Source organism: Cryptomeria japonica, chromosome 11, assembly GCF_030272615.1.
Source record: "Cryptomeria japonica chromosome 11, Sugi_1.0, whole genome shotgun sequence".
Classification (NCBI taxonomy): domain Eukaryota; kingdom Viridiplantae; phylum Streptophyta; class Pinopsida; order Cupressales; family Cupressaceae; genus Cryptomeria; species Cryptomeria japonica.
In genome coordinates, this window is record NC_081415.1 from 707,858,897 (window position 1) to 707,880,616 (window position 21,720).

At 38.3% G+C, this 21,720-nt stretch overlaps 1 protein-coding gene across 1 annotated transcript in view; it reads right to left on the reverse strand.

The window, feature by feature from the left end:
- Positions 1-14,639, reverse strand: part of LOC131061348 (uncharacterized) — a 63,066-nt gene extending 48,427 nt beyond the window's left edge. The window contains exon 1 of the mRNA XM_057994994.2: positions 14,045-14,639. Coding sequence (XP_057850977.1) covers positions 14,045-14,384 — 340 coding nt within the window. The 5' untranslated portion in view covers positions 14,385-14,639. The remainder of the gene's footprint in view (positions 1-14,044) is intronic.
- Positions 14,640-21,720: the final 7,081 nt, after the last annotated feature.

The following is a 21,720-nucleotide window of genomic DNA, read 5'->3' on the forward strand; positions in this document are numbered from 1 at the left end:
TCTTAACTCATAGGATTCGGGAACCTCATTAATGAGTGCTTGGATAGGTTTAGTAGAGAGTTTATAAAGACTATCATATCTATGACCAATTATACGAGCAAATTTAAAACTAGATTTCTTAGGCCATGCAAGAACTTTTCCATCAGAAAATGCAATTTGATAACCTTTATCTTCTAGAGTAGAAATGGAAATTAGGTTTCTTTTAATTCCAAGAACAAACAAGATATCACTAAGGTGCAAGGAAATACCAGAAACTAAATTTAAAGAGGTAGAGCCAGAACCTCTTACCGAATAACGAACGTCATCACCAATTACTACATGAAAGCTGGTATCCTTTTCTACTAAGTCTGAAAGGTGATCACAGTAGCCTATGATGCGTCTGGAGGCACCACTGTCAATCAACCAAGTATTGCTATCTGAAGGAACACTGCTAGACAGAGCGGAGATGAATAAAAAATCATCATTTTGTTCAGATACTTCATTTAGGTTGGCTTCACTTTGGTTAGGGTTATGTTGACATTCTTTAGCATAGAGACCAAATTTGTCACATCTAAAGCAACGGACACGCGAGGTATCTCTTGGTTTCTTCCAAGGGTGTTGGGAACTAAATGGTCTAAATTCCCTATTTCTTTTAGGATAAGGTTTCTTCCAATTTCCCCCTTTCTTGCATTGTGCTCCAAGCATGTGATGATCATCTATATGGGGACTTTTGGCTTGTCCTCTTGTGACGAGGCGAGACTCTTCTTGGATACAGTCATTTTTAAGGCAATCAAGGGTGGGTAACTCAGTCCTACCACTTATGGTTTGGATAAATGACTCCCATGAGTGAGGTAGACCATTTAGGGCAATCATGACAAGGTCTTTATCTTCCATGTTATGGCCAATTAAACCTAGTTGATTCTTTAGTTCTGAAATTCTCATAAAGTAGGAAATAATAGAATCTTCTTTTGCCATTTTGATATTAAGTAGTTGTTGTCTTAAAGTAATTGCCCTACTGAGATTGTTAATTTCATATGTACCTTGTAAATGGCTGAACATTTCCCTTGCAGTGGTAAATGAGGCAATAGAGGTGACTAGGTGGTATTTGACTGAATCAATGAGAATCTTCCTGACCTTGACAGCATCCTTTTTGAATTGTTTTAGCTCGACTGCATCCGTAGGTTCGGTTAGCTCTTTTGCTTCTATGAATTGGAGAAGATCTTCTTCCTCTAGAGCCAACTTGATTCGAACTTTCCAGGCAGTAAAGTTTGGATTCCCATCAAGCCTATCTTCAACTTTCAGCCCCATTGACCTAACCTGAAAATGAGACAACAATCTGGAAATAAAGGAGTACTGAATTCTGAAATCTGAAAGTTGATCTAGCCTATAGCTCTTATACCATGTTAATTTTAACACTTTCAGATTGACATAACTTAGAAATTTAAATTTAGTTTGTTTAACTGAAAGAATATGACAACATAGAAATAAACAAATTAACAGCAAGACACAGTTACCCTGGGAAAACCTCCTAGGAAGAAAAACCCAGCCAGAAAAGATCCTTAGATCTAATTATGGATTATAGTTATGTAATCATTACAACACTTATCTCATGTATTTGCAGGTTCAGATGTTGCTGTCAAAGAGGTATGAGGTGACTTCCTTCAACAATCACTTGCTGTCATATGAAGGATAGATGTTGCTGCTCCATTACCCTAGATTGTAGGCCTCCAAAGAATTCCCTGTGTATGACCTAGATGGCAGTCCTTTAAGCAGTTCGCTTGGTATACATAAATGGTAGTCCTAGCTGTGTGTGTATGAATAGCAGATCTCCAATCAGTTCGTTGTGCATTCACTGAATTTGCCAACACCTCAAGATGGATTTCGCACCTCCTAATGATAGATGAAGGTTGTTGTAGTTGTAGATGACTGAAGTTCACACTTAGGCAAATATGAAGATTTTCGCATAAGATGAAGGAGCTTAATTGACTTGATTGTGTTACAAATGAATCTTGATCTTTTATTTATATGGAGCGAACCCCTTAACTAGGTCGGCTTTTCAATAATTAAACTTTTAATTATTTCCTTTTATCTGACTTGTTAATAGGGTCGTCCCTATTGGATAGTGCGCTGAGTGTTTATATGATATAGCGTGGGAAATAGGGCCACGTTGGAGGGAAGAGGGGCCAGACCTTATTTGGGCGGATTCCAATGTTGCCCAAGGCAATATGAATCCGCCCTTCCCTAATTAATATCAACAGATATTCAATATAAAAGAGTTTGAGCTAGTTCTCCGAACTCTTGTGGCAAGCTACGATTCCCTCAGACAAAAATCTATTGTGGAGTACCAGGGGGTGTACTACCATTGTATCATTCACGCCACATGACTTTCGACGAGTGTTTGGCATCCGACACAGAGGCGAGCCAACCACGAAGCCAACCAGCAAGCTTACTAAGGAGAGAAAAGACTTTTTGTTGAAGTTGGTTTGTCATGGCAACTTGACCCCTATTGAATGGAAAAGTTTGTGGGGAAGTAGCAACAACAGGGGACTAAAGCGCTCCTGCATCGCTGATGGCGACTGGCGGTGCTTGATGGACCTCGTCAAGAGTAGGCTCACAGGAGCAAGTAGGGCCTCTGATATTGCCATTTGGATGATTGGACTCATGAATGGCATCAGTGTGGGTAAGGTGTATAACTGGTCTCAGTTGCTTTCGGATAGGATTCATGATTTTCTCTCGTTGGAGCACAAGACATTCTATATGTGCCACCATGCCATCAATCTTTTCTTGGAGGTCATACGCACACAAGTGCCCTCAAAAAAGGGGGGCAGATTTCAGCCACAAGGTAGGGTCAAGTACCCTAACAAACTGGCCATGTATTACTAGGTTCATTTGGGCACACTAGAGAATGATACCATTCAGCCTACCAAGAAGAAAAGGAAGCAAGATATGGAGGAAGAAGAAAGCTTAGATGAGGATACAGAAGCCAGGGAGGAAGAAATTGAGGACTTGGAAAGCAGAAGTGATGAGGAAGGGTTCAGGATGGCGCCACAAGGTGTGGATTCGGAGGAGGTTGCAGAGGTTGAAGGGATGGAAGCACGGCCAAAAGGAGGAGAAGAGGTAGAGCAGCCCACAGCCGAAGGGGAAGTACAGACACCCGGAACAGTTATAGCACAGGTGAAATTCGCAGCTCCAAGATTGTCCCCTTCTGCTCACTTGGTACCAATGCAATCACTAACAATGGCCACTCCGCTGGGAGAAGCCACTCTCGTAGGAGTATTATTTTAGAAAGTAGCAGAAGGATCCCCTCGGGCACAAGTATGAGTATCCTTGCCCCAGGTTGCACTGGCAATTGGAGGAGTAGTTCAACCGGCTAAAGGAGTCATACACCTACATACACCTACGGCAGAAGGTGTGGCCGAAGGTGTGGTACGTGGTGCAAGCAACAGAATGGTGCAAACAGAAACACCTACAGTCGAGGGTATGATGCATGGAGGGACTCCTACAGATGACGGGGCCATACAAGAGGAGCTAGTCGTACTGGATACCCTGGTGGCGGATGAGGTAGGCCAGGAGAAGGACGTGGACTCATCCCTAGATGGCTGGCTAGGCAAGTTCGCACTAGCACCACACACACCTCCACCCCATTCGCCACGCATAGTGGCAGTCGGTCAGATCACTGATGAGGCAGTTGAAAAGGTTGGGGAGGCCCCCAGTCAGGGGGAAAGTGTAAAGGAGAACACTCACTGTTATTAATCTAGAAGATGAGAGTTTCCAGTCTGGAAACAATAGGACGATTGACACAGAATCCCTATCAGCACGGGAGAATACAGCCACAAGCCTTCGGATTTCACAACCAGACCCGTAGGACCCATTCGGCGATTCATGGCAGAGTTGCAAGGGTTTACTGAGGTGGCACGTGGCATTGCGAACCTGGCCTTATGAGTGGATACAAGAGCATTACCAGAGGTGAAGAAGCTACTGGCCTTTATGAGGTTTGGGTGCCAAGAGGAGTTTGCACAACAGTGTTTTCAGCCCGGTTGGCCAGCAACCAAGACCCCGGAGATGGTGACGACATGGCATGAGACACATCATGCAGGGGCAAGGGATACTTGGTCCCACCCTTCAGGATATGGAGAGTTTTGTTGATGTGTCTTTTGTACACAACCAAACATAGAATAAAATACCTAAAGGTACCTTATCCTCTCTTGAATAAAGCTTCCCCGAATGCTGAAGATCTTGCAGAAGGATCAATCGGAGTAGCTCCAAGGTTCTGATATGTAGGGTCTCTACGTGTGGGTAAGCTCTTTGCGGTACGATGTGATTTTGCTAGAATCACAAAGGGACTTACATTCGATGACCTGAGCACCTAATTTGCTTTGGATATCACTAGAATGTGGAATTTCACTGGTCCTTGATTTAAAAAAGGGAAAAGGATAAGGGTTGGAGGAGGATCTAATTCTAACACTCAGAATGTAGGAGCAATGGATGACCTTTGATGAAACTTTAACTAAGTCTTGCTTTGACATGCTAGGATCATCTCCACAAGGTTAGTGCGATCTTCTAATGAAAGCTTTATGATGTTCAGATCACCGCTACAAGCATAGACATCGTCAGGTTGAAGTTAAGCTTAAGCTGAATGATTCCAGTTGACTACGCAAGGCAAGTTTGCAATCAACAAACCGCTAGTAGTATGGATATACAAATTTCACCATTGATCATACAAATTTCTTCCATTCATCTAATAACATGAAATTAAATTTGAGAAGTAGAGAGACCATGCAAATTGTTGAATCGACCCATAGAATTCACCATTTCTTCAATGAAGTTTACAAGTCTTTTGCAACAATATCTTGGCAACAATCTTTGCCTTCTCTTTCTACTCTACTCTAACTATTTCCTACTCTCTGACTATTCACTATTAGCTAACTATTAACTATTAACTCACTATTAACCGTTACAAATGAGGAGCTAGGGCTCTATATAGAGAACCCTTTACCAACAGATGGCTCTGATTGCCTTCAAATCAATGGCTAGGATTACAAGATAGAAACCCTAATTAGGGTTTGTTACAACAAACTTCCTTAGCCAATTAGAAAATTACATTCCCGGAGTGAGGACCAATAGGAAGCAGGGGTGGGTACACCGAAGTTTGTGCCGCCTCCAATGAGTCAAGTACATTGAATCTGGACATGCTGAGGTGGACCAATCCGACCGGAGGAATGATGACCGGGATGCCACCTTGCCTAATACTTGTGGCTTGGTTGATCCTCCTCTGTCTTTGATATGATGAATGATGTACTTCCTTTACTTGATCAGGCTTCCTTATTGTCAAGTCTTCCTTCTCCAGTAGCACATCTCGCCCTGAAGTGTTGGCAAAGCCTTTCTTTGTCATCTCGTGGTAGAATGAGGTCTTGAGGCTAACTTGAACTCCTTGAACACCCCTAGTCTTCCAACGCTTCAAAGCACCTTGAGTCCTCCCTTTTTGCATGGGGAACGTCCTTGATGATGAAGGACTAGAAGAGGTCGTCCCTGCCCTGGCATGGTCTTCTTCCATCTGCAAAATAAACCAAAGGATGATTAAGCACATATGACATATTCATTTCAACATTGCATTTTCCACCTTAAATCATTAATGAGAAGGCATCAAAATGGAATTTCGTTCAATATCCTCTCCAAGGATAGGCCCTATAAAATTTTGCTCTGGACCCTTTGGAAGGGTCAGGAGCGAAATTTGCATACCTGGCCTAAATTCTTCTCATTTTGTGACCATGCTTGCTTAGATGCATGCCTAAGGATCCCTATAATCTCAACCAATACTGAGTTTGATGCAAAATTGGAGCAAAATGGAGTTTTAAGGATTTCGCTCTGGACCCTTTGGAAGGGTCAGGAGCGAAATTCTTGTTTGGGCTCAAATTCTATCACTTCTCCACTCCAAAATGTCTTCCAAGGCAAGCATACACTAGTCTTCTCTCCACCAAGGCTTGGGAATCCATCTCTTGACCTTCATCATGAGCAGATTAGGTGAAATTGAGAATTTCGCTCTGGACCCTTTGGAAGGGTCAAGAGCGAAATTCTTGACTTGCTTGTTTTCCTTCACCTAAGTCTACTCTTTTCACTTTTCATACCTGGACTTCCATTTTTGAATCCCTCTCTCAACATGACAAAACTTGCTCGACCTTCAAAATGGCTAGAAAGGAGAATTTCGCTAAGAATCATGGCCAGGGACAAGACCTATTTAGGATTTCGCCTTGGACCCTTTGGAAGGGTCAAGAGCGAAATCCTTGTCCTAGCTCAAAATCTTCGTTTTTGGTGGCCAAAATCCATCCAAGGGCAATCCTAGGGGCATCTCCCAACTTCTCTCACCTTGGTCTAGGCTTGGCTTGGCACAAATTTTGGAAGATAGAATAGGTTTTAGGATTTTCGCTCTGGACCCTTTGGAAGGGTCAGGAGCGAAATCCTTGCTCTTGAGCTTATTCCTTCATTCTTCCATTTCAATTCACCTCAAAGGCCAAGAAAATGTTACTCCATTCCTATCTAGGCCATAAGAACCAAAAGTTTGATTTGTTTTGAAGGGGAAATAGGTGATCTTAGGAATTTCACTCTGGACCCTTTGGAAGGGTCAGGAGCGAAATCCTAGTTTTTGCTCAATTCCTTGAAATTTATTGATCACTAGCAGCTCAAAGTCATTCCTAAGGACATATCCAATCCTATCTCACCCTGACCCGCACTTGACTTGGCACAAAACTGGGAGAAAAAAGTGGTTTTGTGGAATTTCGCTTTGGACCCTTTGGAAGGGTTAGGAGCGAAATTCCTACTCTAGGCTTGACTCTTCATCTCTTCAACTCCAATCTTCTCTGGAAGGCAAAAAATACATCACTCTCCACCCAAGGAACAAGATTTGTAGCCTAAGCAAGGGAGCAAATGAGGTTTATAATGAATTTCGCTCTAGACCCTTTGGAAGGGTTAGGAGCGAATTTCATCCTTTAGGCAAAATCTTCATCTCCCAATGCTTTCAACCACCTCTCAAGGCAAGAACACATCAATCCACCTTCCAACATGCTTTAGAAACCAACACTTGGCCAAAACTAGGAAGGAAATGAGAGTTATGGGGATTTTCGCTCTAGACCCTTCGGAAGGGTCAGGAGCGAAATCCTGATTCTTGGTTGATTTTCCACTTCATTTATCCAATTCTCTCTCAAACTTGATCAATTTCAAGGTCCTTTCATCATAATCAAGGCAATCCACCATCAAACTAGCTCCAGACAAGGCTAACTTAGGGCCTAAGGCAAAAAAGAAGGTCAAATGGAGAATTTCGCTCTGGACCCTTTGGAAGGGTCAGGAGCAAAATTCTCCTTCCAGGTTGATTTCCATCATTTTATCGCGTCAAACCTCCTCTACAAGGCAAATATGCATCCAAGTCTTCCAAACCATGCCTTAGAAAGGGTCCAGAGCGAAATTCATATTTCCTCTATTTTGCTCTTTAACTTGACCAAGTTTGGAACTTCTAAGGCATGGTTTGGAAGACTTGGATATGCATATTTGCAAGAGGAGGTTTGAGGCAAGAACATATCAATCTACCCCCACCATGTCCAAGGAAATCTACCCCCACCATGTCCAAGGAACAAGGATGTTAGCCCAAACAAGGGAGAAAATAGTGTCTAGGGAGAATTTCGCTCTGGACCCTTTGGAAGGGTCAGGAGTGAAATTCACATTTAGGCTCAAATCTTGACTTCATTTCTCACATTTCTTCATCCAAACAAGTGTTTTGCCATGAATAATGCCTGAGAATGAGTTAGTTCTAAGTTTGGGTCAAAGTAGAATGTCTTATGGAGAATTTCGCTCTAGACCCTTTGGAAGGGTCAGGAGTGAAATTCACATTTAGGCTCAAATCTTGACTTCATTTCTCACATTTCTTCAGCCAAACAAGTGTTTTGCCCTCAATAATGCCTGAGAATGAGTTAGTTCTAAGTTTGGGTCAAAGTAGAATGTCTTATAGAGAATTTCGCTTTGGACCCTTTGGAAGGGTCAGGAGCGAAATTTGACATTTTGGACTCTCCGTCAGGATTCATATATGGATCATAACATTTAAGTATATAATGCAAAATCTAGTTTTTGGAGGATTCTTCAATTTTCCAGACTTAGTCAATTTTTCCAGACTAGATTCAAATTATCCACCACATAAAAGGAAAGTGTGACCTAAACTCAAACGCTCATAGTAATTATGTGAGTGTAACTCCACTCAACATGCATCAAAAATGTTATGTAATGATACATTTCAAAATGGTGCATATTTATAAATTTTTAGAATTCAGTCCTAGCTTGTTTTACACTGCATTATGTAATGTCCCCAATTTTTTATTAAGTGACATCAGTTAAATTAATTAATTAAGTTGTCCAAAAATAAATAATTTTTCAAAAGGATAACTTAATATTCATTTAATTTAGTTAAAAATAATAAATTAAAGTCACTTTATTAAATATTTTAAAGTGACCTAAGTGGAAAAATAAATCAAAGCCACTTTATTAAATAAAGTTTCTTCTAGAAGCTTTAAGGAGGTTAAATCAGATCCTTCTAGAAGATCCAACTGAAACTTTATAAAGAGATGAGAGAAAATCATATGGACATCTGGAGTTTTGATATTTCTTTCAGAGAGCTTGTGTTTGCAGGTTCAGCATGCCCTAGGACGAGAACCCTTGGGTAAGACAGTTGTGTGGACAAAAACCTTCAGCCTATTGGGTGGATTCATTCCAGAATCACATTTGTGCTTATTTGATCAGTTGTGAAGATTTGATGAAATTTTGTGAAGGGTGACAGTCTTCGTTTTTAACATCCTATTTCAAAAACCTTCATTTTGTCCTTCTAATGGCTAAGTCAATAATTAGAAGTCTTCGAAGTCATCTCATGATGCCAAATTTCCCTAAAAGTCCTTCAAAATCCTTTAAAACTTAGCCATTTTACTCAAAGTCAGACTTTTGCCTCAATTCCAAAACCACTGTCAGGTTTCGACGGGGTTTTCAAAACCCATCTTAAGCCCGATGAGGTTCTATTTTCAAAGCATTCCTTGCACATCCAAAAAAAAAAGTATGTCTTTAGCGTCGGTTTTTTAGGTTGGTTTTGAAATCAACGTCAGGGCCCAACAGAGTTGTCACAACCTTGTCAAATCCCAATGAGGTTGTGACAACCTTCAATTTCCCTGACAACCATTATAAAAGTTAAAGAAAGAAAGAATAAATTGTTGCATTGAAGATTACATGAGGTTTCAAAACCTCCATCGGTGACCGCAATGATTGTGGCAACCATTAAAAAGGCTGACACATTGATAAATTGTCGGGAGAGTAAAGTAGGGAAACAAAGTCAAAACAAAATTTTATTAATATTTTGTTCATTGCAAGGACAAGGGCGACATCCGATGTACCTCTCACAACCCCTTAATAAACTGATATAATGTTTAAAGGGGCAAAAATCAAGAATAGGAAAAGGTCATCGACTGGAACCATTTTCAGAAACCCGAAAGAGGTTCTGAAACCTCTCCACTTCCCCAACACTCTACAACTTACTGTCATTTTAAAGTGGAAGTTGAAAGGAACAAAGCCAATAGTTCAAAAGGCAATGGTACATTCTATTACTAATGAAACATGTAGCGGCAACCCCAGTGGTTGTCACAACCACTAATATGTCTGACGCCTCCACAAAATTTTATTCCCCCACAGTGCTCTAAAACTGAATCACTTTGGTTATTATAAAATGTTCGAGCAAAGAGTAGATGGCCATCAACATGCCTCAAATGATTTTGTCTCATTGAAAGCGATGATTGTATGGTGTACATTAATCTTGTTTACTGAAATGGCTTTAAAATTTCAAGCAGAATTCAATAATAGTTGTGAAAAATGAAATCCATGTGAAGTTAAGAATGGATAGTCATGGCACTATCAGGCTTGATCTAGATGTTTTACTACATAGAGCACAAACATACAAGGTGCCTCACAACATGTAGTTCAAAGTTGGAAGGCTCGAGCGCTCTGAAATGACTAAGCTTTAGCAAAGGCAATAGTAGCTTTGGAATGGAAACAACTCCAGACTCATAGCTTGTATTGCAAAGCCATTCACAGAAGCTCTTCACCTACAGTAAACTATTAGCAAGAAGGATTATCAAGAAGTGGATTTGTCCAATGGAAACCATATATTACAATGATACCATTGCAGTTTGAGTATGCAAGCGACTGTCAAAAACAAACAACAAATGCAAGTTTGTGTCAGAGAATTATGAAAATTATATATGGTGGAAATAAGTATTGATTCATTACTGGAACAGACCATCAAGCATCTGAATTTCTTGCAGTGTGTTGATAAATTGAAGATTACTGAAAAATTAAAAATGTTTCACAAAGAAGGCAGTTTTCTTGCAAAAGATGATCTCGAAGGTAGTGGCAGTTGGCCATTAGAACTAAGTGTTCAAATGATCAGGTGCCCTGTCACTGTGGAGAATTTTCATAGTCTTTTCTCAATATCTTCTAAATATACACGGAGGTTTATTTACCATTATAAATTTCACTTTAACATATTATGTGAAATTTTATAAACTTTTAAAATGGAAAGAAAATTGAAGGAAGCAACTATGGAAGTTGGAACTGAAAAGGTTCACTGGGAAAGCCTTTAAATATGTAATTAAAGAACATTAGAAGGGTTCGATTTTTTATCCCCATCACACTGTGATGTGATAGTGAGAATCGATTAGAAGGACGATCTTGATTCAGTTCAGGGAAGAAGAGGGCAGAGTATTTCTCAACAGTCATTTTTATGCAAAGAATGTAGAGTATGTGAGCTCTGATTTTTCATTGAAGGAATAAGAAGACATTTTGAATCTATTTGTTCGATTGTTTTTCTTTTGATCGTATGGTTTCCTGTGAGTAAATTTTGCAATCTTTCTTTGGTGGTTCTGTATATCTAACTGGGATTATATCTATTATGGAATTTGTGAGTTCTAAATATATACTCGAAAGATATTGCTGTTCATTCTCCTAATTATCATTTGTGGGTATGGAGTGACTGATCTGTGTCATTCGTCTTTGTTTCCTTTACTATCATTTGCAGGTGCTGAGTGGATTATCTGTGTGCCATTTGTCTTTGTTCCCTTCATTCTAAAGTTTCCAATCGCATTTGTGTCATGTCTATGCACAAGTATGTGTTTGTCTTTTCTGCTTTCTGGTCAAAAGCATACCCCAAAAACCCAAAATCATATCATACGAGGGAGCTGCCCCTCTCAAACACAAGAGAAGATCATTAACTCAATAGTGATCTCTCCAACATTTTGAATCTATGTGTTTGATCATTTTTCTTTTGATTGTAAGTTTTCCTGTGAGTAAATTTTGCAATCTTTCTTTGGTGGTTCTGTATATCTACCTGTGATCATATCTATTATGGGATCTGTGAGTTCTAAATATATACTTGAAAGATATTGCTGTTCATTCTCCCAATTATCATTTGTGGGTATGGAGTGAATGATCTGCGTTCCATTCATCTTCGTTTCTTTTACTATCATTTGCAGGTGCTGAGTGGATGATCTGTGTGTCATTTGTCTTTGTTCCCTTCGTTCTAAAATCTATAGTTTTTAATCACATTTGTGTCATGGCTATGCACAAGAATGTGTTTGTCTTTTCTACTTTCTGGTCAAAAAAATACCCCGAAAACCCAAAATCATATCATATGGGGGAGCTGCCCCTCTCAAACGCAGGGGAAGATTATTAACTCAATAGTGATCTCTCCCACTGTTAGTGAGTTTGTTGCTGTTCGCTGGTCACTTTTGAGTCATTTTCCAAGACAAAATCACAAGAACAAATCTGTTCACAAACAAAGGGGTTGGAGATTTTATGAATTTTGAAAGCATGCAGCAGTAGTCCGTACTTGCTACAGTGTCGTGCTATAGTACCCATGAGTGCTACAGTCAACCCCTACCATTTCAGTTCATCTTGTTTGCTGGCTGCTACAGACAACATCTCTCTACAACTCATCATAGCACTGTGGAGGTTGTTTGCGGATTTTGAATAATCGTTTGAAATCAGTGATTTGTGTGGAGGCACTTTCAAGGAAGTTGCAGCAGCTAATAATGGATTATGGGCATTTAGTAGAGGATGCAACCCTTAAGGGAGGCATCACTACCATCTAAGGAGACATTGCAGCCATTTACCATCAATTGGCAGCCTCTAGGGAGTTGGAGCATGCACATTGAGAGTTATATTTGGAATTTCAGCTGGGTCAGATTTGGAAGTGATTGCTTCACATTTTGGCATGTAGAAAGGCCTTGTTTATTTGTCTGATTATGAATAGCAAACATTTGAGTTAGATGAGCATCATGTAGAAAGGCCTTGTTTATTTGTCAGATTATGAATAGCAAACATTTGAGTTAGATGAGCATTATCAATGTGAAGTTATTTCAGTTCAGAACTTCTAATTTTGTAACAGCAGTCATTTTGACTTGTAACAAAAGATATAATATCATGAAATCTGAGTTGTTAAACTATCTATTTGTTGTTATATTGTATAACAAGTGTTTGATAAATTGCCCTATCATTTCCTTTACGAGTTCATACATTAACTGTACTAGTTTGGAATTATTAGTCTGCTGTTCTGAAAACAAACACACTCAGAAAACGAACAAGGCAGCTTGCATACAAAGTGTTTGACGAAATGTCAATACACTAAACTCACAAAATTCAGGGATTAAGGCTCTATAAGACCGGGGATTCTTACACATTACACGCATCTCATAACTTTCCATAATACTTATCCAATAAAACAGCGTAGTTCAAAATCTAAATTAAGAAATTCATATTAAGGTACTCAAAATGAATGCCACACAGACAGTGGTATATCTATTTTTGATGTATATCTATTTTTGATGCTAGTTATACGCACTCAACTCTCACCCCACTTCTTTTGAAGAAAACAAGCCCGAGGACCAAGGAAACACTCCAAAGTGCATAAGCTTATTCATCCGGTAAAAATCTGGAAGTCAACCCACAATTTAAATGAAAGAAAATTCCCTTGTAGACTTTGTCAAAGAAGATCTCATATGCCAAATGGCACCTCCAACAGCAGTGATTCAGAAAAACAGTCTTAAAATGAAACGCCTTGTGGAACTAGGCTTGTAATTTATTGTAAGAAACCATCAACATTTTGATCTCACCACATGCTCCTTTTATCTTTAGTCTCTATATGGAATTATTTGAGTACAACCTTTAAATTAAGTTATATTTTAAACAATCCCTGGTTCCAATTGGCAATTGGTCCAGGGAAAATACAGCCTTAAAATGACAGACATAATCAAGTGAAGGGCACGAATTAATTATCGGAGCTTCCTATGTGGAGTCATGGGTTCAAATTCTAAGAATTAAAAAAATATGTCAAAATTGGAAAAATTACCGCATCCAATTTAATCAGAGTAAATGAAACGCCTTGTGGAACTAGGCTTGTAATTTATTTTGTAAGAAACCATCAACATTTTCATCTCAACACATGCTCCTTTTATCTTTAGTCTCTATATGGAATTATTTGAGTACAACCTTTAAATTAAGTTATATTTTAAACAATCCCTGGTTCCAATTGGCAATTGGTCTAGGGAAAATACAGCCTTAAAATGACAGACATAATCAAGTTAAGGGCACGAGTTAATTATCGGAGCTTCCTATGTGGAGTCATGGGTTCAAATTATAAGAATTAAAAAAATATGTCAAAATTGGAAAAATTACCGCATCCAATTTAATCAGAGTACCAATAACCCTATTGAACAAGACCGTATGCAAGTCCCGGTGAATTTAACTAAAACAACACCATGAATCCAGAGTGAATTTGATGGAAACAATAGCCTAAATTGAGGGTGAATTCGACGGAAACAATAACTCAAATCCAGGGTGAATATATCTGCAACAATGCCCTGAGTCCAGAGCGAATTCCATGGAAAAAACACCCTTAACCGTAGCATCTATGCCGGAGGTAGCCTGGCAAAACGAATATAACAAAATGAAAAAAGAAAAAAATCGAAGTAAAGAAAAGAAAAGATGACCTAACCTTGAAGGTGTGCGAGAGTCTGAGTCTCCTGGAATAGCTCGACCATATAATCTGATTCAGAAAGTGAGGAGGCAAATTTTAACAGCGTGGAGAGACCCTTCGATCTCACAAACGAGAATTCTGCACTCGCATTGCGCAGGGCAGTTGTAAGAGTAAGGGTGAACTCTCTATACAGCCTCTCTTTGTTCAGCGATTTCACCAAATCTACTACCAATGCAGCTGATGATGAAGACGAAGAAGACAGCGAAGAAGCAGATGAGGATGAGGATGAGGATGAAGATGAAGGGGAGGAAGAGGAAGAGAGGAGTTCCTCAGCCCAAGGGGGTTTCTTCAGATACATCTGCCTTTTGTTTTTGCGCTGCTGCCTCTCTAATCTTCTCGCTCAGACAGTTATTTTTTCTTTCACGGTTAATCGTCAACAATTCGGTGCCATGAAATCTTTTGGAAAATCAAGCGTGCTGATGCGAAGCGCTTATATATATTCACCTCGTACCGAACTGGCGCGAGAGAAATACAGGCGAACAGTGCCAGTCTACAGAAAAATATTTACATTTACCGAGCAATCAAAGACTAGCGCTTGCACCAAAAGGTGCAACCGACAGTAATTTGTGATAATAATTTATAGTAGAAATATAGACAACCGACAGTAATTTGTGATAATAATTTATAGTAGAAATATAGTCTATGGGACAAAACTGTCAACCACATTCAATTAAACACTGATTGCCCTAGCATTTCAGCTCTTTTCTTATGCAGTGCGATGATAAGTGCTCGCAACTTCTCAACAATTTCTTCACTGAAAAGATTGCCCCAAGAATTTGTTGTCAAGATGTTAATATAGCTGTCCATGTTGTCCTTGAAAGCTTCACATTTTAAAATGAAGTGTTTTTCCGTTTCCACTTTACCCGTTGAGCAAAAAATGCATACTCCCTCCTCCCAAACTTTATTAGGTCTTTTCCAACGACCGGTTTCACTACGGAGCTGGTGAGAATTAGTTCTTAATTGAGCAATAAGGATTTTGGCTCTTCAAGGAATATTGGCCCCTATGTACATCTTTTGCTGATAATTACAATTGGGGTTAAACTCTTCAATATAGTATTTTTTCTTTCTCCCAAGGTTTTTATCCCAAGTGCACTTGTGAAACTTGTCTATAACAAATGCTTTTATCTCTTTGCTATCGATGGGGCACGCGTTCAAGTAGATATTCCATTTTCTTAACCATTTGTTATTTTGTTGCATCCAAGTCTTCTTTCTTTTGCATGGAGTATCATTAAAGACAATCATAGGCCATCGTTCCTCATCCATTCTCTCGATTTTTTTAAGTAACTTATGAGTCTCATCATAGCAATAGCCTCAATGGGTGTTGCCCCCGCTTCACTCAACATAATGTCATAAGATACTGATTTTTTAAGCTTGAACTTGTTTGTAATCAAACGTTTTTGAATTTTCTCAATTTGTTTCCATTGCAAGACAAAAGTTCTGTTGCCCCACACTTCACAGCCATAAAGGACAACCGGAAGCACTAAAAGACCAAAAAGAGTTTGAAAGGTCTTCCAGTCCCATGACTCAGCCTCTCTACACCTATTCTTAAAGGCATAAAATGTTTTCCACCCTCCCAAAACTCTCTTGTTTTTGTACCCTTCCCAACTTAAGTTTAGTATGTTATAGTAAACATACATCAACGTGTGAGATCCTACTTATAAATCTTCTCTAATCTTTTTTTTATAGATTGTAAGTTTTTTAGAATATGAGGAAATAACTTATGAAATAGTTTACATTAAATAGATTTGGTCTTGATCATTGATATGTCTTCTTTGTTGGGGTTAGAGTTAGTGTTAAGTTTAGGGTTAGGATTAAATTGAAAATTAGGATTAGAGTTAGATTTTGGTTAGGATTAAGTTCACAATTATGGTTAGAAATTCAATCAAGTTTACCATTAGGATTGGGGTTAGAATTACGTTTGAAGGTTAGAGATAGGATTAGGGTTACGGTTGTGATTATGATCATAATTAGGATTGCAAAGAGAACACTAACCTTAATTACATCTTAATCCTAATATAGAACACATTAACTGTAACCCTAATACTAACCTAACCCTAATACTAATTGAACCCTAACCCTAACACTATATCTAACCCTAATTTAATTTATAGTCTTGGATATATGCTAACATTAACCCTCATTCAACTGTAACCCTAACCCCAAGCTTTAGAATGGAAACCTTAACTTTTGAATCAATTCAATCATGTTGTCATCTTATGTGGAAATGAGCTTGGAAGGTCTTGATGAGGGTCTCCTACAACCTACAACTATCCTTAGTAATATGGTGAGAAACTCCTTTGGGTATGAGTTATTTAGCTTAGCGATAAAAGCTAAGGAATTTTAGTTTTAACCCCCTAGCTTAACACACCTCAATTACATTCCAAACATCAAAACTTACAATATAGTTATAATAATTATTAATAATATTTATTTTTTAAACTAAATTTCATCAATTTTATATTAAGAAGACAATAATCTAAATTATTATTTATAAAAAATAAAATAAATAGATAATTTAAATATTGTAAAGATGAACATAAAATAATTGTATTAAAGAAAAAGAGCAAAATATTATATTTTTTCAAAATTTAATATAAATGTATGCTTTTGATTAGTGAAGCAGCTTTAACCAGGGCGTTGACCCTTAACATAGTCAGAGACTATCAACAGCACATAAACAACATCAAAACATCACAAAAACAAAGTTTGTAGTGAGAGTTTAGCAAAAATCAAAAGCATCAAGGCCTCGTAAGTCCAAAGAGCAAAAACCAACAAAAGACTAATAGACTAAGGGGTTGATTTACTATTGCTCGTTTCCTGCAAGGATTGACAACTGGTTTAAAATACGGCCACAAAAACCCTCGAAGGGTGTATTTGGGGATATATGGGTAATTCTCCCATCCCTTTCGATTTGGGAATTATGGAAAGAGCGCAACAGGCACATTTTTCAGGACGAGCTGATGGATTCAGGGGCCCTGTGTCAGAAGATAGAAACCTCTTTGATTGCTCTAATCAATGAAGTCACAAAAGGGAAGACATTAAAGAGAAATGTATACCCAGGTTGGGACTGTAGACTAAAACTCACCTTCCCAAGTCTTTATGTTCTGCCTTTGTTTGGGAATAGTTCCTCCAACCCTCGCTTCGATCCAGACCCCTGGTTCAATGGGATACACCTAATCCTGGTTGAGTCAAGATTAATTTTGACGGGGCTTCTTTGGGCAACCCAGGCCCTAGTGGCATTGGGTGTGTGATTCATGACGAATTCAATAATTCCCTAATGGAAGTTTCAGAACACATTGGTCATTCTACAAGCAATTTAGTAGAGTTTCATGTTGCAGTACGTGGCCTATAGGTTGAAGTCTGTAGTGGGGCCTGAAAAATCCATTTGGAAGGCTTACCCCTAAATATGGTAAATGTGACTAGGAAAAATGAAACTCCATGTTGGATCCTCAACCAATGGCTCCAACCAATCAAATCTTTGTTGAATGATCTGGATGACTTTCGTATAAGCCATATCTATCGGGAAGGGAATGGGATAGCAGATGATCTAGCTAAAGCGGCGACACAGTCTGTCACTATATGATTGTATGGTACCATACTAACATCATACCTCAATGACGCCTATTATTCCCACACGACACATCACCCTTGCTCTTCTCGATCAATGAGATCATTGATTTCCTTACTCTATAGGCAAGATTGGATTTGATATTCCACATCATGTGGGATGGCATATGAGTTGGTTAACACGAGGTCTCATTAAATATCAGTAAGTGCTAGGACATCTTACATCCCCTTAGCGATCATGAGAATGTAAGCTTGGTCTATTTATAGCACCACGCTCTTATTTTTCACATACTACCTGGTGTATTTGAGCTATAGCGGTGTGATTGGGCATAGGCTGCTAGGGTTTCTAGGGATGGATACACCTATAACGCTGGAATCCACCAAGCGACAGATGACCCTCTAGGGGGAAATTTCTGACAAACGTATACTAGCAGTCATGGCCATGAAGCACCCGCTAATACTGCATGCTGTAAAAAGAATTTTGGGTGGGGATTTTATTAGAGTTTATCATAGGTACTAGGTAAACTCTGATATCTCGGCCATGTTTATCGTCATGCTAGTATATATGGGGGTGAGTAAGCAGGAGGTCAAGAAAATGACTCAAATGATCTTCAAGCAATGTTTTCTTGGTGAGATTGATGTTGCCCTGGATAATAATGATGCCAATTTGCGTACCCCATTGCCACAAAATTACTACATGTCATTGGGAGCAGGAGTTGAGGTTAAGAAATTTGTGGTGGTTTAAGCTCTTGATCAGGGGAGCCTGGTTGCGGAATGGGACGGGAAGGACAGGAATATTTCATTCCTGCTTGAAGCAATTGATGTTATGTCAGGGCCTAGCAAGGCTTGGATGAGGCAGTTTGTTCTAGTGGAAGGCTTGAGCGAAAGGCAGGACATTGGAATTCTGGACAATGGAGATCTTGAACCTGACAATGTGAGGGGCTTTGGCATGGTAAAGAATGGTTTCCGAACGATGATCATCTCCCGGAGGAAATGGTCGACTCGAAGTTCCACGCGGACTGTGGGATGAATTGCCCTGTGGTGTTGAAAGCGGTTCTTTGTCAAAAAGCTAAGGAAAGTGAGCAAAATCTACAAGAGGAGGAGGACAACGAACCTGAGGCAATGGCGTTGGAGGAGAAGGATGGTGGTTCAGTCTGAGCCTTTGGGGCTATCTCTCCTTTTGTTTCAGTTTTTTGAATTTTGGCATCATCAACAAGCATTTGCTTGAATTTTGTTAATATAGTAAAATTATGGAGGGTGGTAGTCTGGTATACTGTAGGAGTTAGCCTCTATAGTAGGTTTTTTCGATTCTCAAATGTAGCTAATGAGCATCTGGCCTTTAGGGAGTAGGTTGTAGGTAGCATGACATATTTCCAAAACTATACATGTAAAAATATTTTATATTAATATAATGGGTGTTGTCCCTCTACAACTATTTATCTATAAAAAAAAGGGGGGGTTGATTTATGAACCCCGATCATATCTATGACATTTCCCCAATCTTTAGAAAGGAACCTATAGAGTTCCTTGCTAGATTGTTTGTCAGCTTCATCTTTAGCAAAACTATCATGAAGGAGCCAGAGCGTCAACACCGAGTTGTGCATGACACGAATGTAGAATTTGTTGATGCTAACGAGATGCTTGTCCCTAGCATCCAACTTGTTATTGATCTCTCTAATTTCCTCTTTCAACTTTTGAATTTCCTCATCCGCCTCCAGACTATCTAAGCAGTTCCTCAACTCATGGACTTTGCAATTGAGGGCCTGCAATTCTTCCTCCCCGAGGTGATCCATGGGCTCCATATCCTCATCCTTCTACATTTCCTGATGTTCGTCCTCCTTGGGAGAGAAACCCTTACCTTTTTGTTCTTGAACCCTTCTCAATATAGATGTATGTTGTTTGTTATATATTTTAAATAAAATAAATGTTAAGACATTTAATAATATTTTTAAACTAAAAATTATTATTTTTTATATTTCTATTATAATAAATTTAAATTAAAATAACACTAACTCTCACTCTAATTGAACCTTGATACTGTCCCTAAGCCTTATCTTAGAATGAAAACCTTACTTTTAACCAACCTTTAACCATAACCTTAAGATAACCTTAACCTCGACCCTTCGTACAAATGGTAATCTACATATTATAATAAAATAATTTAATAAATCTTGTAATCAATTTTTGTTGCAAAATAATCTTTAAATCATTAAACAATTTCGATATTTAAAAAAATATATTCTTTTAAATTTTATAATATTATTAAATATAATATATAAATATACACTATTCATTACAACAATTAATATATTAAAATAAAAAATATATTATAAAATTTACTTAAATCAAACTAAGAAATAAAAGGCAAATTTTGTTACAATGGAAATGCAACTATTATTAATATTTATTTATTATTTAAAAATATCTTACAAAAAACAAAATTATTATTTATTAAAAATTAAATTATACGACAATTCAAATATTATATTGAAAAAAAAAGAACAAAATATTTTATATTTTCAAATTTAGAATAACTATACATTGTTTATTATTTATTTTAGAAAAAAATATTATATTTTTATAATAATTTTAAACTAAAAAGTATTATATTTACTATAATAATTTATTTAAATTTAAATGTCTGTATATCCTTTTAGAAAATTATAAATCATTATATAAAGATACAAAAAAAATATATTTATAAAATATATTAAATCATTATTCTAGTATATAATTTTTATTACATATTTATACATTTAAAATCATTTGAATATAGTGAAATTAAAAATAAACAATAATATATAAAATTTTAATAATATAGTTTTTTCTTTTGTATTAAGTATCATATAATATCAATACAAAATTCAAAAGTCTTGGCTGGAGAACACACATACAGCTAACGATTTAAAACACATAGTGTAGATAAAACCATGTCAGGAAGGATCGCGAGCCATATTATGAGGCCATATACATAGGATGTGGTTGAGTTACAAAATTACATAGAAGAGTCCCATAACCAAATATAACATAGAGGATTGACAACTAGTTGAACAGGAAGGAAGAGTCAGGATCATCATTGTCACCCATAGGGGGGAGCCACGCAGTCGATCCTAGCTCGCCCTCCCACCATACCAGCACATTTCCTTCGGTGAACTTATCTCTGAAGGGGTGGGAAGACAGGCCTTCCAGTTCTAGTTAGATAAAATCCTCCCTCTGTTGTCTTGCCTTCATCTCTTGCATGAATCTCATTAATGCATGCTCGAAATGTGTCTTGTTGCTTCCCATACGGTCCCAGGTGAAGCCATGGGAGAGCTCTCAAATGAATACAACAGTTATTCCATTCTTCAGCCATCTGTAAAACTTGTCTTCGTCCAGCCGTAGAACCACAGTGACCTGCATATCAACAAGGTTACGAACGAGTCTCCTAAGAGACTCAGTGAGGTATCTACCCCTTCCATTAAACACATCATCATTCCTAGATTTCCAAATGATCCAAATAATTTCCAAGGAGATAACAGACCAAAAAAGATTAGCACATTTCTTACCACCTCTAACATAACCAAGTACCACCTCTTCAATAGAAAAACATTTATTATTAACTGAGATGCCAAATAATTTCCATACTTCTTTGGCAAAATGATATTCAAAGAAAATATGAGATACAAACTCAGGGAGATGACGGATTTTACATAGTAGGGGTCGCCATTATTGTTTTTAAGCGGCAGTTTGTGTAGCAGGAGTTTCTAGGTGAAAAATTTATTTTTTGGTTCAGTCGGATTAGACCAGAATCTCAAAAGCCAAGTGTGCCATTTTTTGGAGTCCCAGGTGAGGTTCCAGATGTTGTTGAGATGGGCAAGAATATCTTCAGAGTCATCAAGGGTAGAGTAGATCAGTTTGGCCTTTATTAGAGGAAGGGGGGAGCCATCTTCCAATAGAGGGAGGAGCAAGGGGAGAGTGAGGAGGGGGAAGGAGAGGAGAGGATGGGGACGAGTGCAGTTTCGAGGACATTGTAGGTTCTAGCTTGGGAGATGGGGAGGCTGATTTTGGAGCTCAAAGTCTCCCAAGAG